Source organism: Dermacentor variabilis, chromosome 4 (assembly GCF_050947875.1).
Source record: "Dermacentor variabilis isolate Ectoservices chromosome 4, ASM5094787v1, whole genome shotgun sequence".
In the NCBI taxonomy this organism is placed as follows: domain Eukaryota; kingdom Metazoa; phylum Arthropoda; class Arachnida; order Ixodida; family Ixodidae; genus Dermacentor; species Dermacentor variabilis.
In genome coordinates, this window is record NC_134571.1 from 160,533,736 (window position 1) to 160,551,078 (window position 17,343).

The following is a 17,343-nucleotide window of genomic DNA, read 5'->3' on the forward strand; positions in this document are numbered from 1 at the left end:
TTACCAGACAAAGCCGGCAGTATCATTACTAATATGGATGAGATAATTCAAGTGGCTGAGGAGTTCTATAGAGATTTATACAGTACCAGTGGCACCCACGACGATAATGGAAGAGAGAATAGCCTAGAGGAATTCGAAATCCCAGAGGTAACGCCGGAAGAAGTAAAGAAAGCCTTGGGAGCTATGCAAAGGGGGAAGGCAGCTGGGGAGGATCAGGTAACAGCAGATTTGTTGAAGGATGGTGGGCAGATTGTACTAGAGAAACTGGCCACCCTGTATACGCAATGCCTCATGACTTCGAGCGTACCGGAATCTTGGAAACACGCTAACATAATTCTAATCCATAAGAAAGGGGACGCCAAATACTTGAAAAATTATAGACCGATCAGCTTACTGTCCGTTGCCTACAATGTATTTACTAAAATAATTGCAAATAGAATCAGGAACACCTTAGACTTCCGTCAACCAAAGGACCAGGCAGGATTCCCTAAAGGCTACTCAGCAATACACCATATTCACACTATCAATCAGGTGAAAGAAAAATGTGCGGAATATAACCAACCTTTATATATAGCTTTCATTGATTACTAGAAAGCGTGTGATTCACTCGAAACCTCAGCAGTCATGGAGGCATTGTGGAATCAGGGTGTAGACGAGCCGTATGTAAAAATACTGAAAGATATATATATATAGCGGCTCCACAGCCACCGTAGTCCTCTATAAAGAAATATTTGGAGTTACAACTAACAAAAAAAGTCAGAAAGTGAATGGTTTTTTCATATTATTAGTAGTAGTAGTGCCGACTTTATTGGGGTCCTGAGGAGCTAAGCGGGGGCCTGCAGGTCCCTACCCAGCCGTTGGCTAGTCCCATGTCGAAACAGAGAGGCCATGCCTCTCCGCTCGTTCACGGGCCGTCTGGACAGCCAGGAGCTGGACGTCTTCTTTCGGGTCTGTGATAGCCTTCGTCCAGTCTTCTTCTCGGTTAAAATCCTGTAACACAGGGCACTGCCAGAGCATGTGATTTAATAAGCTAAATACAGTGCCACAATCTGGGAAGAGTGCGTCAATGTCCGGTTGGAGCATGTTCAATAAGCCCCTAGAGGGGTAGGACCCCGTCGGGAGCATGCGGAGCGTACTAGCTTGTGGCCTGTTGAGCTTATGGCGGCGGAAAGGAAAGCTCTGCCTATTCCTTCTGAGATTCATGAGATGTGATTTCATGAAAAGTAACTAGTGGATCACTGTGGACGAGCTCTTCCGAACTCACCGGAGACACCATCCCGTCGAGGCATACTAAACCTCGCGCATGGTCGTGGGCTATCTCATTGGGGTTCAGGTGACCCGGTAATACGTCTGGTACCATGTGAGCTGGGAACCAGACTATGTGGTGAACAATGTCAGAGGGGTGTTAGCCGTTCAGAATCCTGGCTGCTTCTTTGGCTAACAATCCCGATGCAAAGGCTCTAACGGCTGCTCGGGACTCCGTGCACACCGTAGTGCGTTTCGAGTCAAGTAATGCGAGAGCTATAGCAGCCTGTTCCGCCACATGAGTCATTATTTCTCATATAACATGAAAAGATACAAACAAGAAAAGCTAAGCCGACTGGAGAGCACAAATAGCGTATTATGAGATAGCAGGATGCGCCGCTTTGGTGCAATTTTTAAACAGCTTAATGTGTTCGTCCACACGTGCGCCGTGTTTCTGAAGCTTTGCATAATCATATTATCCGGGAACCTAACAATAAACTTTTTGGTCGGCACCCCTTAGCGTTGACGCAGAGAACTTTAATTGTTGCTGAATACAGTCTAATTTTTCTTTCTACATGAAGAAAGACAATCAATAGCTTGTCACTGCTATTCACGTTCGAGATTACTGAAATAAGTACATCTTATTTTGTGTGGATCGAGAAGTAAGCTACTTGACCTGGTTTCTTCTTGCAGCATACAATTCTGACGTCATCATGAATTTGCTTGATTTTAGCAGTTTGCTTTTTAAAGCGTTAGCATTCTTAGCATGCTCCGAGAAAGTTACAGCGTGTAACCATCTATCCGCGTTTTTATGTATCTTTGTCTGTATGTAAACGTTCTCCCCCCTACCACGTTGCTGAGGGAGCAGATTTCAAGAAACCGTAGGATTAACCTCTGTGGCAGTGGTTGCATGTGAACTGCTATTCAGCGAGCATATTTCAATTTGACAAGGCTCTCTAGATGCGTAACTGGGTATGTGCCGCTGTCCGACAAGAGGTGTGTGCTGGTCTCCTACGAACTTCTCTGATTCTAACTTGGGTCACAGTTGACTTGACCAGTGGGTGTGTTCCGCTCTATAATGACGAAAAGAAATCTCTTAAATTTCTCGGATGCTGAGAGGGATCGAGCCTCCCACACAAGTTTTCCTCAAGGACAGCAAGTCGACGCTTTAGCAGGTTGCGGAGCGAATGCACAGGGTACGTACCACTTATCAATGAATGTCTTTCAGACTAGCACTTTAGCAAGTTGCGCCATGAAGGCAATGGGAACCTCTAGTCTACTTAGGCCACTTTGCGTGTGCCACAGGACCTGCGGTAAGCGAGAGATCAATTCTCAGCTTGCATACTTTCATGTGTTTAGTGGCGCATGGGCCCGCTGTAGCCATAGAGCGCCGTGCAAGTGGTGATGTGGTGCAAATGATGTGTGAGTGAAATGGACTCATGTATTGCGATAAGTAGATGTTACTTGGCTGTGAACGGTCCTTAATCCTAGCCGCTGTAAAGTGCGTAAAATGTGCAGGTATTAAAATAACCAACAAGAGAGTGACTTGTGCTATGACTGAAATATATATGCTATAAAATGATCTTTCAATAAAATTTAAGAGTATAGAACTAGCACTACCGCTCCTCGAAGGCACTTAAACGCAAATATACGGAGGCTTTTGCAACGCAATAACTACTATCGCAGGAGCAGCCTCTGATGGGAACGTGTGCCACGACATTCCTCGGATAATAACAAGTATCACTACATTTAGATAATTCAGAGCTGCTTTCACATTGACAAAATGGTTCTGAGCCCAAAAACAATGATGGATGCAGAAGGATACGGTAAGAATGCTATTTCGCAAAGTGCTTTTTCGTTTAAGTTTCTGCTTTCCTACGTTCCACCGCGGCGTGGGAGACAGTCAGCCTTTTACCACATCTTCCACATAGTGGAGCGTCGCCGCCAGTGAGGAGGTAATTGTGTGTGCCGAATGTGTGCCCTACACGCAGTCGACAAATCAAGACGTCAGTTTGTCTTGATTTTAATGTGGGTGGTGCAATGCCTAGCTATAGCGTTATCAGATAGAGCTTGTTAGTAGCTTCGGCATTCCACAAGCGTTGCAAACAGCACCTTAGTTTTCTACGAATCAAGGCCTTTATGTCTATAGCGGGTACGGCTATGGAAGTAGTAGAAGCTCTTGTTGCTGTGGATGTGGCGGCTTCGTTTCTTTCCCAATGTGCCGAGACGTGCTTGCTGCTCGTTTTTCTCAATAAATGAAGGCATTAATTCATTCATTCCTGCGTTGCTGCAGAAAATAAATAGTGTCCGAGAAAGGAGACTACGCTCCCTGGGCGGGAACCGACCTGGCACCCTGCAGGAGTGGCTCGACCCACCATCCCACATCGGGCTCAAGGACTCAGTCTAGCTTTGGAGAGCTTTTTTGGACTTTTTCAGGGACAAGGAAGGGCCTGGCCGCCTCTTTGCAGAGCCGACTTCGGGACCACTCCACCTCAAGGAAGAAGAGAGCACTGGTCCCCCTCCCCCATAGAACGCCCCTTTTCTGCCGCAAGGCTTGGCCTATTCAACGCAGAAATAAAGACGTATTAAAAGAAATAGCGTGTCTTCATCTCCATAACTACCGTGTCTCTCACCTGGACTCTCCCATCACAAAACAATGTTGCTCTGTTGGAAATTGCTGGGCGTCACATATACAATTTTCTAGGAATGGCCAGCAGTGCCGCATGCAATTTTGGGTGGGTGTCGAGACAGTATATAAAGGGCCATCTCTGCCACATCCACACTTAGCGCTCTGCTCCGTGAGCTACTATATAGCCTCTAGCGCACAGTACGAAATGAAAGAAACCTATCTGGGCTGGTCGGGGGCAGCTGATTTCGGATTCGTGATGCGTCGATTTAAAATATGTATTTCTTATCTAAGCCTAAATGACAGCGATTTCGGCGATGTGAGTTACGGTAGCTCGTTGGTTTCGACTAACGACGCTCTTCATGCAACACTTTCGTCTTACGCCTGTTTTCGAACGGGAATGAAAGACAGGAGGGTAACACGCCTTCCTGAAATGAAACATTCGGAATAACTCTTTGTTTGACGGTTGGACATATGTTAAGAGCCCGCGATATGAACCACCTGTAAGTCGGTATGAGCTTGCAAAGGGGAACTCAGATGAAACGTTGTCAAGCGGATAGGCTTTTAATTTTCACAAGAATATCTTTATTGAAATTCCTCGACATGTGGTGAAAGCTGACTAATGAGCATTTCAATTTCCTGTGCGATTAAGTCCGTTTCCCAGTATTCCCTCAATGAATATAGAGAACGTCTATACTCTCACAGATTGTAGTGCTGTGAAGAGCAAAACACTTCCAAAAGAGGGAGTCACGAATACAACATATTATAAAAGGTGAGCTTGCGCTGGAAAACACTCAAAGCACAACGATGGCAGCGCGCATAGTAGTGCTCCTCTGTATCTCATCTACGGATCAAGACATCGGTTTGTCAGATTGGAATGCCCGTACATTGCAGCGCAATCTCGGGTCCTCAAATGTGATCGACAATGCGCGTCAGTATTCGCTTCACGCGCGCAATCTGATAAGATAACGCTCTTTCACTATTGAATCCGTGACAACATACTGAATATTAGAAACACATGTATGTGCGTCTTGATCTAACCCACAAATTTGCAACAGTGGTTAGACGCTAAAAATAGCTCCCCCCCCCCACTAGAAAGAAAGAATAGATTACAGTTGCTTTTAATATTAGCTGAAGCAAAGTGCTCGTGGTAAAAAGGGCCCCCAAGCGGCGCCGACATGCAGAAAATTCAAGAGCTAAACACTTTCCAATTACTGGTATTTATCAAACCAGCATATTGTGGTTCAATGTAGCCTTGTATTCCAGGGGCCAATTCCACCCCGGGTACCGGTCAGGGATAGCTCTATTTCCTGACAGCATTAATTGTCACAAAATCACAGCATTTTTTTAGATCTGAACATTAGACAGCCAAAATAGATGCAGCGAAACCGTCTTCATATTACTTCAGTACTTTTCGTTTTAACGTACATGTCCGCAATGCTCCATATGTTACTAATTACTGGAAATGTTTCCAATGCTTTCCCCTAGGCAGCCGTTTTTATTCCTGAAGACGGCACGAAAGCGAGCCTGATGCCACCAGCGCTCAGAAATCTAAACAGGAGCGTGGACAAAGTTCTCGCACACCCTGTGTGATGTACAGTAGCGCTGACAATAGTCCATTGTAAAGGCAGAAGTGCATGGTTGGGCACATGTGCTTAAGAGGAAGCTTTAGCTTGGATGCTCCTATCTAAATACATGTAAAAGTAGAATTCCTTTTTTTCGGCAACCACTGCGCCAAATTTGACAAGGTCTATTGTATTTAAAGGAAGACTTATTTTCTAGTGACTGGTGGTTTCAAATTTTAATTTGATTGATGCCAACAATTGTTTATTAAAAATTGGCAAAGTCTAGAATTTTCAGACAACGAGGCTGTCAATTTCCAACTCCGTAACTCAGCAAATGAAACATACCACAATTCTCTGAATTGCATCAAATAGTATATCTAAAGCGGAGAAAATTGATATGTTACACATGAATCTCAAAAAATTCAGTAATATGGAAATACACCTCTTGCAGAATCCTCACACATAACGTAACAAATTCACGTAAGATATAAATTGACCTAGAAAACTTGTGTGCTCTGAATTATCTAATGGATGCTGTTTACAGAACCGCGATATCTGTTCTTGATGCAGAGCTATTAATTTATAAACTTCGTGCGTCTATTATTTGCGAAATTTTGAATTTCTAAGAATTCTTTCCACAATATTCAGACCCTAAATCGAAATTCCGCTTCCAGCCGTCGCTAGAATTGAACTTACTGTCTCAAATGCAACAAATTGCATTATAATTGGTCCAAGGGTAATCTCAGAAAAACGTTTTTGTGTTTTTCATGTACATGAATAGGCCGCGCCGAAGTTGGGCCCGAGCTAAAGCTTCCTCTTGAATTCATAAAGTTGATTTGCGCCAAGATAACCTGTGCATACTTTCATACTTATAAGAAGCCTACCGCACCACCAATATGCCGGCTGCTTCTAATTGCACTAAACAAAACTATTAACCCAATACAAGCAATGGTGACATTTTATCATGCGCGTGCTCTGACTAGTAACCTTTGGATGCGAAGTAAGTTGAGAAATTGTGTGGATAATTAACAAAGCAACGTTAACTAACTTTTCACTAATTGGTCTAACTTGGCTAAAGGAAATGAGCAGCTTGGAGCCCGTCCTCCAGATTACGCAGCCACGCGAAGAAATTTTGATTAAACATACTTCTGTCAGAGGCATGCGTACAAAAATTTTCCGAGTAAACGCTCTTGGAAGGGGTAACTGACGCAGAAAATGAACATATGTGAAGTCGCAGAACAACACTTTAAGACGGGACACAAAGGAGGAACCACACACAATCTGCGCTAACAACTTTAAGCGCTGTTCTTTCTGTGATAATGAAGCAACTAGCCCGTCAGTCATTACCTGCAAACCTATAAAGTCAACCTGACGGCACCTGGCCTTTCGTGACACTGTCATCAATAGTATGGCCCGTGAGCATGTTCTTTGTGGCCGGCCTGTCCGCTTTCTATTTTTATTCACGCGGTTGCTTCGAAGACAAGCAGTTTAAATTCTTATTGTCAATATAGCAGCGAACGTCTGCCGCCGAAAGCTTGCTTAGTCGCAGAAGCGATGTATGCCGCAACGATGGTGCAGATATTGCGCGTCGCTGGCATCAAAACAATGCGCTGCCGCCGAGGATCGAAAGGAAGTTAACAAAAGTGAACAGCTTGGTAGCTGCTCACGGAGCCGTGCCGATGGTGACGGTGCCATCGTGACGAAGTCTGGGGCGGCGGTATTGACAGCTGAGGCATTTATTTTCTTCATTTCCTTTTTTTATATAGCGAAGCCGTTAAGAGGAAGTTATAACTCGGGCCCAACTCCGGCGCGGCCTATTCAAATAGATCTAAAACGCCAAAACGCTTTTCGCAGATAACCCCTGGACCGATTTTACTGAAGTTTGCTGGATTCTAGAGAGAAAGGTAAATTCTCGTGACTTTTGGAAGCGTCTTTGCATTTAGTGCCTGAATGTTGCTAGAAGAATTTTAGAGATCCGAGAGTGCGATAAAGATAAAAGCGCGAAGTTTGCAAACTAATAGCTGCGCTTCAAGAATAGATATCACGGTTCTGTATACGCATTCATTAGATCGTTCAAAGCGGACAAATTCGATATGTCGATTTATATCTTGCGGGAATTCGTTACGTTGTGTACAAGGGTTCCGCAAAAGCTGTATTTCGGTATTTATAATTTTCTTCTGAGATTCATGTGGAATATAATTTTGTCCGTTTAGATGTGCTGTAAGATGCAATGCACAGAATTGTGATATCATTTTTCATTGCCGGAAGACTGAGTTGTAAACTTGGCTTTGTTTTCCGAAAATTTGCTATTTTTGACAATTTTCAATAAACAAATGATTACCTAAATCAAAAATTCGAAACTAACAGTCACTAGATTTTACGTTTTTCTTGAAACTGCTACAAACCTTGCCAAATTTGGTGCAGTGGTTGCCGAGAAAAACGAATTCTCCTTTTACATATATTTAAAGCAAATCACCCGAGCTAAAGCTTCCTCTTAAGGGCTACTTTCTCCACTATCGTGTCCGCGTATAGAACAAAATCCCGAAGATAGTGCAATGCCGACCCGACTCGCGGCGGCAGTGAAGCAGGCGTTAAGCACTCGCCATGCGTGGGCCGATCCCGAAGACAGTGCAAAATCGACCCGACCCGTGGCGGCGGTGAAGCAGGCGTTAAGCTCTCCCCATACGTGGGCCGATCCGAAAGATAGTGCAATGGCGGGCCCACCCGCGGCGGAGGTGCAGTTCGCCATTAAGGGGCCCACATACGCAGCTTTGCTGATCGTCCTTCTTCACAGAGTGGAAGGGCACTGAGATTTTTTTCTTATCCGCGTTTCTCCTGCATGCGTCTGCGATGAAAACAAGAAGCAGGCATACATGGAAAATCTAAGGTGGCGGCGTCAGGTGGTAGCGCACAAGTTATCATGCCCAGCCCCTGCACGTACTTATATCTGCATTCACATGGGTTCATGGTAGTGATAGCGACCAAAGCTCCTCTTTTTCTGCGCGCTCTAGCGATTGTGAAAATAAGGATGTGGTTAGCATGTCCAGCCACTGAATGCAAATTGCAGCAGTTACACGAGTGATGGAATCCAGCTAGGGCCGATAGTGAAGAACGTTTCCTTTCTCTGTCCGCTCTCGCGATAGTGAAGATAAAGATGAGGGAGAGGCCTGACGGACACAACGTTGATTGTCACCATAACATAATAGATGGACGAGCAGCGGAAAGGGCAAGGTTTCTAGCACTTCACTTCTCCTACAGTAAAGCTCTACAATGGCTAGTATGCCCTCATGGGTATGGTCGACCGAACTGCTTCTCACTGCTAACACTGGACTGATACTAAGAAAAAGCTCCGCTCGCAGACACCTCGCTACACTGAAATTAGCAAAACAATATCAGTTTATAAAAGTGCGCGTGCAAATTATTTGGTGTCCTTCTTGTGTGTGTGGAGGGCATAAAGGTCCTCGCAATGAAACGGTAGTATCGACGTTTTTGCTGCGGTTGCACACAAACAAAATTCGTTGAAGTGATCGGACAGCGATCTTGCAGGCGAGAAGACTAACCCGCAAATTAAAAACATATCTGGTTTCCATCTTCCAACTTACTTTGCGCTTAGCTATCAACTGTAATATTTTTCTTTCTATGGTCTTATGAAGAGGAAAATTCCACATTACTACAATATCAACAACAGTACACAAAATAGACTGGCTTTGAAGCTGTGACCACGCACCGCGCGTTTATACACTTAGCCCATGTAGTATTGGGGCAACACGTTTGAACAAAATGGTTAGGTTTTCGGTCAAAGCACTGTGACCGGCTCGAATAAACTGTTCTCATGCCCGGTCGAAACAATACCATCTAAAATCTTATTTGCTTATATTTTTTCTTGAAAGATCACTATAACCGTTTATACATTTGCTTCGTATGAGTTATATACAAGCTTGCCTCGTCAATCTAAAAAAATGTATTCTCTTTGCGGGAGAAGGCTTTCGTGAAAAACGACGCAACATAACAGTAAAACATCCAGCAAGGTTCCTATCCAGATGATTGGCCAAATTGTGCACTGAGAGCGTGTTGACTAGTGCGCGATTGAATGTTGAATTATGATCGTTGTAAGCTTGTGTTGCGTCTAGCACAAGCGAGTAGTGTTAGCGATGAGATGGTGTGAGAATGGTGAGCTCGGTCTGCGATGAGTTCTAGTGGATTCCCACACTGAACGTCGCAGTCGTCACGATGAGAGCACTCCTGTGACATTATTAGCCGAGTGGGCTGGGAAGGCTCGAGTGGTAGCTCACCTTCAGGGGTATTGACTAACAATTATTAATATACGTACTTTGCGACCATGAAAAGGATGCAGAAACACCACTGGTGTTGCCTAACTATTCGTAAACAGGCCACCAAATTTCAATTAGCCCACCTCCAAACATTATTTAGGCCCACCCCCAAATTGCAAGTCGGCCACGCCCGATTTTCATTTCGCCCAGCCTTAAACTTCAAGTTGGCCCAATCCAAAATTTCAATTGGGCCACCCCTAATCTCGCGTGCAAGAGGTCCGTGGTTCGAATCCCGGTGCCGGCAATTTTCCACCAGATTAAAAAAAATCCGCGTGTTGATAAAATTGCACAAACAGGCCTGGAGTGTGGCCTGATCCCGGTGACCAGAACCGGTAACGCACTCCCTCACCAGAGCAGGATTGGCCACCCTGGTGCAGTACTTGGCCACAACCTCCTATATGAACACAACAATCAAACCCCGGCCCTCAGTCCCCAGCAGCTGCGAAGCAACTGACCACGGCGGCGGTCAGACCTGCGACGCAGCAGAGGGTGCTAAGAATCACTGGCTCCGGACAGGCCGCCATTGGAATATGAACCTGGCAACGCTTAACGCTAGAACGTTATCTAGTGAGGCGAGTCTAGCAGTGCTATTGGAGGAATTAGAGGGCAGTAAATGGGATATAATTTGGCTCAGTGAAGTTAGGAGGCCAAAAGAAGCCTATACAGTGCTAAAAAGCGGGCACGTCCTGTGCTACCGGGGCTTAGCGGAGAGAAGAGAACTAGGAGTCGGATTCCCGATAAATAAGAATGTAGCTGGTAACATACAGGAATTCTATAGCATTAACGAGAGGGTGGCAGGTCTTGTTGTGAAACTTAATAAGAGGTACAAAATGAAGATTGTACAGGTCTACGCCCGTACATCCAGTCATGATGACCAGGAAGTCGAAAGCTTCTATGAAGACGTGGAATCGGCGATGGGTAGAGTGAAAACTAAATACACTATACTAATGGGCGACTTTAATGCCAAGGTAGGCAAGTAGCAGGCTGGAGACAAGGCAGTGGGGGAATATGGCATAGGCACTAGGAATAGCAGGGGAGAGTTATTAGTAGAGTTTGCGGAACAGAATAATATGAGGATAAGGAATACCTTCTTCCGCAAGCGGGATAGCCGACAGTGGACCTGGAGGAGCACGAACGGCGAGACTAGAAATGAAATAGACTTAATACTCTGCGCTAACAGTGGCATCATATAAGATGTGGACGTGCTCGGCAAGGTGCGCTGCAGTGACCACAGGATGGTAAGAACTCGAATTAGCCTAGACCTGAGGAGGGAACGGAAGAAACTGGTACATAGGAAGCCGATTAATGAGTTAGCAGTAAGAGGGCAAATAGAGGAATTCCAGATCATGCAACGGAACAGGTATTCGGCTTTAACTCCGGAACAGGACCGTAGTGTTGAAGCAATGGACGACAATCTTGTGGGCATCATTGAGGAGTGTGCAATGGAAGTCGGTGGTAACTCCGTTAGGCAGGATACCAGCAAACTATCGCAGGAGACGAAAGATCTGATCAAGAAACGCCACTGTATGAAAGCATCTAACCCTAAAGCTAGAATTGAACTGGCAGAACTTTCGAAGTTCATCAACAAGCGTAAGACAGCTGACATAAGGAAGTATCATGTGGATAGAATTGAACATGCTCTCAGGAACGTAGGAAGCCTAAAAACAATGAAGAAGAAACTAGGAATTGGCAAGAATCAGATGTATGCGTTAAGAGACAAAGCCGGCAATATCATTACTAATATGGATGAGATAGTTCAAGTGGCTGAGGAGTTCTATAGAGATTTATACAGTACCAGTGGCACCCACGACGATAATGAAAGAGAAATTAGTCCAGAGGAATTCGAAATCCCGAAGGTAACGCCGGAAGAAGTAAAGAAAGCCTTGGGAGATATGCAAAGGGGGAAGGCAGCTGGGGAGGATCAGGTAACAACAGATTTGTGGAAGGATGGTGGACAGATTGTTCTAGAGAAACTGGCCACCCTGTATACGCAATGCCTCATGACTTCGAGCGTACCGGAATCTTGGAAGAACGCTAACATAATCCTAATCCATAAGAAAGGGGACGCCAAAGACTTGGAAAATTATAGACCGATCAGCTTACTGTCCGTTGCCTACAACCTATTTACTTAGGTAATCGCAAATAGAATCAGGAACACCTTAGACTTCTGTCAAGCAAAGGACCAGGCAGGATTCCGTAAAGGCTACTCAACAATAGATCATACTCACACTGTCAATCAGGTGATAGAGAAATGTGCGGAATATAACCAACCCTTATATGTAGCTATCATTGATTACGAGAAAGCGTTTGATTCCATCGAAACATCAGCAGTCATAGAGGCATTACGGAATCAGGGTGTAGACGAGCCATATGTAAAAATACTGAAAGATATCTATAGCGGCTCCACAGCCACCGTAGTCCTCCACAAAGCAAGCAACAAAATCCCAATAAAGAAAGGCGTCAGGCAGGGAAATGCGATATCTCCAATGCTATTCACAGCGTGTTTACAGGAGGTATTCAGAGACCTGGATTGGGAAGAATTGGGGATAAAAGTTAATGGAGAATACCTTAGCAACTTGCGATTTGCTGATGATATTGCCTTGCTTAGTAACTCAGGAGACCAAATGCAATGCATGCTCACTGACCTGGAGAGGCAAAGCAGAAGGGTGGGTCTGAAAATTAATCTGCAGAAAACTAAAGTATTGTTTAACAGTCTCGGAAGAGAAGAGCAGTTTACGATAGGTAGCGAAGCACTGGAAGTGGTAAGGGAATACATCTACTTAGGGCAGGTAGTGACCACGGATCCGGATCATGAGACTGAAATAACGAGAAGAATAAGAATGGGCTGGGGTGCGTTTGGCAGGCATTCTCAAATCATGAACAGCAGGTTGCCACTATCCCTCAAAAGGAAACTGTATAACAGCTGTGTGTTACCAGTACTCACATATGGGGCAGAAACCTGGAGGCTTACGAAAAGGGTTCTGCTGAAATTGAGGACGACGCAACGAGCTATGGAAAGAAGAATGATGGGTGTGACGTTAAGGGATAAGAAAAGAGCAGATTGGGTGAGGCAACAAACGCGGGTAAACGACATCTTAGTTGAAATCAAGAAAAAGAAATGGGCATGGGCCGGACATGTAATGAGGAGGGAAGATAACCGATGGTCACTAAGGGTTACGGACTGGATTCCAAGGGAAGGGATGCGTAGCAGGGGGCGGCAGAAAGTTAGGTGGGCGGATGACATTAAGACGTTTGCAGGGACAACATGGCCACAATTAGTACATGACCGGGGTAGTTGGAGAAGTATGGGAGAGGCCTTTGCCCTGCAGTGGGCGTAACTAGGCTGGTGATGATGATGATGATGATGATGATGATGATGATTTATATGGGAAATGCGTCAAGTTTTTTGACGTTACAGACACGATCCTGCACGATTTCGCAACCAAATTGCCGGGGCACTCGCCAAAGAATGCTGTGCATTTAAAGCAAACGCACCGATCGAGGGGCGCCATATGTTGATCGTAAATGCTGACGGCTAGCCAAGCCAGCTTCTGTGTAGAGCTACCGTGGCAGACACAGCACCGGACATTTATTCAAATGTTTTCTTTTACAGCGACACCTACGGATTCATACCACTTAGCTGTAGAGAACACATTAACAGTAGCTAGCAATCCAGACGCTGCACATGTTCTACTAGTTGGTGCATTTCTTATTTGGATGCATCTTTAGAAATAATTAACGTTCGGGCAGTGACTCAGCCTAACAGACCCTTTGTTCCACACGAATGTTGCATAGGAATGGCACTAGCCGCCAGGTGGTATTGTGGCCAAGGTGGAACTGATTCGCTCAGAGTGTGTGCCATTAAGGACAGAAGAAAACGGACCTTACAGAAGAACGCAATAAGAATAGCCATTTTGTTATACCAGGTTCCACGCTACAAAGCACGAAATTTTTTTTTGCATAACACAAAGCCATGCGCAAGCTTCTAGTTATGATGTAAAATCAATAGAATCTTCATAAAAACGATGACTTAACCAATGAGCACGACACTGCTACGTTTTAGGAAGCAAAAATACAAAACGTAATATTTCAAGAGCACCACTGGAAAACCAGAACCGAAAGCAAATCGTGAATTTTGTGTTTCTGCCATCTGGTAGGAGACTATAAAGCTAAGCCCTATGTGGCTTTAAAATGCTGCGCTGCTGTAAACTAGAAGCGAAAGTAAATCTTGGGTTTTGTGTTTCTGCCATCAAGTGAGAGACTACAAAACTAATTCCTGTGTGGCTTAAAAAAAAGTTCGGAGCGGGAATCGAACCGTGGCCGCCCTGACGCGAGACTGTAGGTGCGCACGAGTCTACCACTCGGCCAGGACTTCCGAGAGTTCGGCGAACGGTAGGCTCATGGTTTTACAGAAACGACGTGAATTTTCACGACAATGTTACAAAAATATCTTTTGGGAACAGTGTTACGCCATGTGTGGAGAGTCGAGATAGGCATCAATCGAAAGCTGAATCTCCGGAATACATACACTGCATTGGGTATTACGATAGACGCCGTAGTTTTATCACAGGCATCGTTGGTGCCTCGAAAATCGAGTACAAGTATTCGTCGTTTCCTTAGGCTTCCATTGCTAAAACTTTAACCGCTGTGGGAACAAAATTCTTAAGTGCCATAGCGTGATCACTGCATTAGGCTCCTGCGGATTGTTTTACAGAACACGTCTGCCACCTGCCTTTTTCAATGATCGACCTGGAGCTTCTGGTATTAGCGAAAAACCCGCTTGCTCGATTGAAAACACGCGAGTTTCGTACCGGGCCCGCTTGGGGCGCTAGTTGGTACGTGTCCATAGAAGCTGGATATAGACAGGGATAGATCAAGATAGAGGCGGAAGAAAGAGGAATCTGAAATCTCTAATGTAGTATCAAAGTTTTTTTCTGGGCGTAATGCTGAAACGGGGGGTTATAGATTCCTATTTCTATGCATGTAATGATATCCTAAGACATAAAAGGTGTTCCTGGTCAGTCAGTGGGAAATCCTTAAAAGATACACTGATAAACGGTGACTGGGCTGCACATATTTAAATCATCGCAATAAAGATCCCTTGCAATAATTTGTGAGACAGCACAACAATTGTTGAAAGCTTGATGTTGGGCTTTCCCTTAATCACTGTTGTTACTGCTGGTATCATCACTATTTCTGTGCACGTAACAGTGCACTTGAAAAGGATGTATGCTCGCAGTGTGGCAGCCGGAAACTGTGTCGCTGGTTCACATAGCGCCAATAAGTTGTATTCTTCGTTAACACTTTGCAAGAACATGAGTTGTCTCGTCGAAATATCACCCCTATTAAAAGCCACTTTTGATTTATGTGACCTCCTAGCGCCATAACGTTCCATGACATGCATATTTAGAGGGATGGTTACATATTCTTTAGGTCATCGAAAATAATTTTTTCACGCGCAAGCGTCCGTGTCTCCTCTTCTTCTGTGAAATCGGCGAGATAAAGGTAGACCGCCAAAGAAGGAGAGTGAAGCGAGAAACGAAGGAGGAGGACACCTGGAGCTGGAGAGGGGGAGTGCATGCTGGGAAAGGTAAGAAGGAGCGCGCAGCAGAAGGGTGAGGACAAAGGAGGTGGGGCGTCGCAGAGGCGTATGGCACGCGGAGGAACGCTGGGTTCACCTCGTCTGCCACTTGCTACGGACTCTATGGGCTACGAATTTACCGGGTTTTTCGGGCGGTCGACAGCCTGATCGCTGAACGGGAAGGATGGAGCAGCAATGCAAGCGGCAGCAGGCCGTGCACGAGTCGACCAACCCCGATGTTCTTGGCAGGCGCCAGGCACAAACTCAAGAAGACCAGCGAAATATGCGGACTAGGCTTGCCCAATAGACTCCCGAAGAACCTGCTAAACGGCTTGCGACAATGCGGGTGTGTCAGGCAAGACAGCATAGGTTAGAATCTTCGGAACAGCATCCATGCGCCATATATTTTCATATATTTTTTTATTATTTCTTGGGAAATTATTTAATACAGTGTTAATCCGGAAACAGTACGTATTAGGAATTTCACATATGGTGCAATAACGGACGGCCTGCGTTCAAAATGATCTTACACATCTGAATTTACACAACCACATTAACTACGTACCTAATGTTAAGCTAATTCAACTGCTTTTGCCTATTTATTGAAATAAGGGTGTGAGGCAGCAGAGGAAATTGTGTCGCAAACACTAAGAACACTGTGCATCTTCCACATAATGTAATATAGCTCTCCCCTCTATCATCTAACTCGAAATTCATCAGCCAAATTTTATTTATATAATACTCCTAGAGTGACAAACTTACCATGTTGGGGCATTCCGATTCCAGGTGTTGGTGAAGTTGCTGTAGGAGTTTCTCCTGAAGGTGGGGGTATTTGTGCGGCAGATGCTGTAGACATGAAGCGTTGAAACCTAATTAGGACTGTTCGCACATGTTTTTTTTTATTCATGGACTGATCAAACTTCGATTTTGATAAAGTGATCATAGCACTACCTCTTTTGCAAGTGAACCGATGCGCTCATAAAGTTATGCAGAAACCATCGACAGGTATTATCGATGCAGACAATGCATGAATGATTGAACCAGTGGGCGAACAAACGAATAAGAGAACGAGCAACCGAACGAACGAACAAGCTGTCGAGCGACTTTGTAAGCGAAAAGAAGAACTTCAGGTTGGCCTTGTTGGTGTTTGCTGCCTATCATACTGACCACAAATTAAGACTGGGACAGTGGAAGAGAACACAAACACAACACGGGCGCTAAGCGAGCTAGTGAGCGATTGAACAAGTTATTTGCATGTCGACTCCAACCACCCACTATGGATACATCGTTCAGTTCCCGGCTTCTTTTGTTGCACATTCCTCAACAAAAATTTCTAGCCAAATTTCCACTGATATTGCCTTCGCAATATGGTTACGAAAAGGTAAGTCTATGAAACTAACCTTATTGCCAAGGAAAAAATTCATATTAGTCTACTAGAAAATAATGAAGGTAGCAGTACGTATATATCTTGATTTTACAAAATAATCAATTTTGTGCACAATGAGATTTTGTCATGATTTAACAAGATATCTCGTGCGTGCAAGGGAAAATGACATGTTATTCTCGAACCTACATTACAGGCCCCCAAATAACTATACCTCAAACTTTAACGAAAACACTTCAGGTGTCCGAAAAAGTAGCATAGTGGGCCTGATTTTATTGATCGTTTAAAGGAGATATATTTTCTCCCTTATGAATTGCAATCAATGGACAGGTTACGCTATGACACCACAATGCTATAAACAGGTAAGGTTGTATTTGTTGCCAATAATTCAAGGCAACAAAGAAATGGTCTGAAGATAACGATATGAGGATTTCTTCGAAGAAAACTCAACCTCTCCTTTTTTTCTACTAAACGTATTACGTTGTTTTCAAAACTAAATGTAGGGTAACCAAGAGGTAAGTATAGTAACTAATATTAAAGCTACGGGGGAAACTTTTTAAAAGAAGCCTGATTTGGACCCAGAATACTGAATACGCTTTGAAGAACCAAGT

The 17,343-nt window shown here is 44.5% G+C and overlaps 1 protein-coding gene across 1 annotated transcript in view; it reads right to left on the reverse strand.

The window, feature by feature from the left end:
• Positions 1-17,343, reverse strand: part of LOC142578397 (uncharacterized) — a 41,100-nt gene that overhangs the window by 10,807 nt on the left and 12,950 nt on the right. Inside the window, exon 3 of the mRNA XM_075687789.1 lies at positions 16,111-16,194. Coding sequence (XP_075543904.1) covers positions 16,111-16,194 — 84 coding nt within the window. The remainder of the gene's footprint in view (positions 1-16,110; positions 16,195-17,343) is intronic.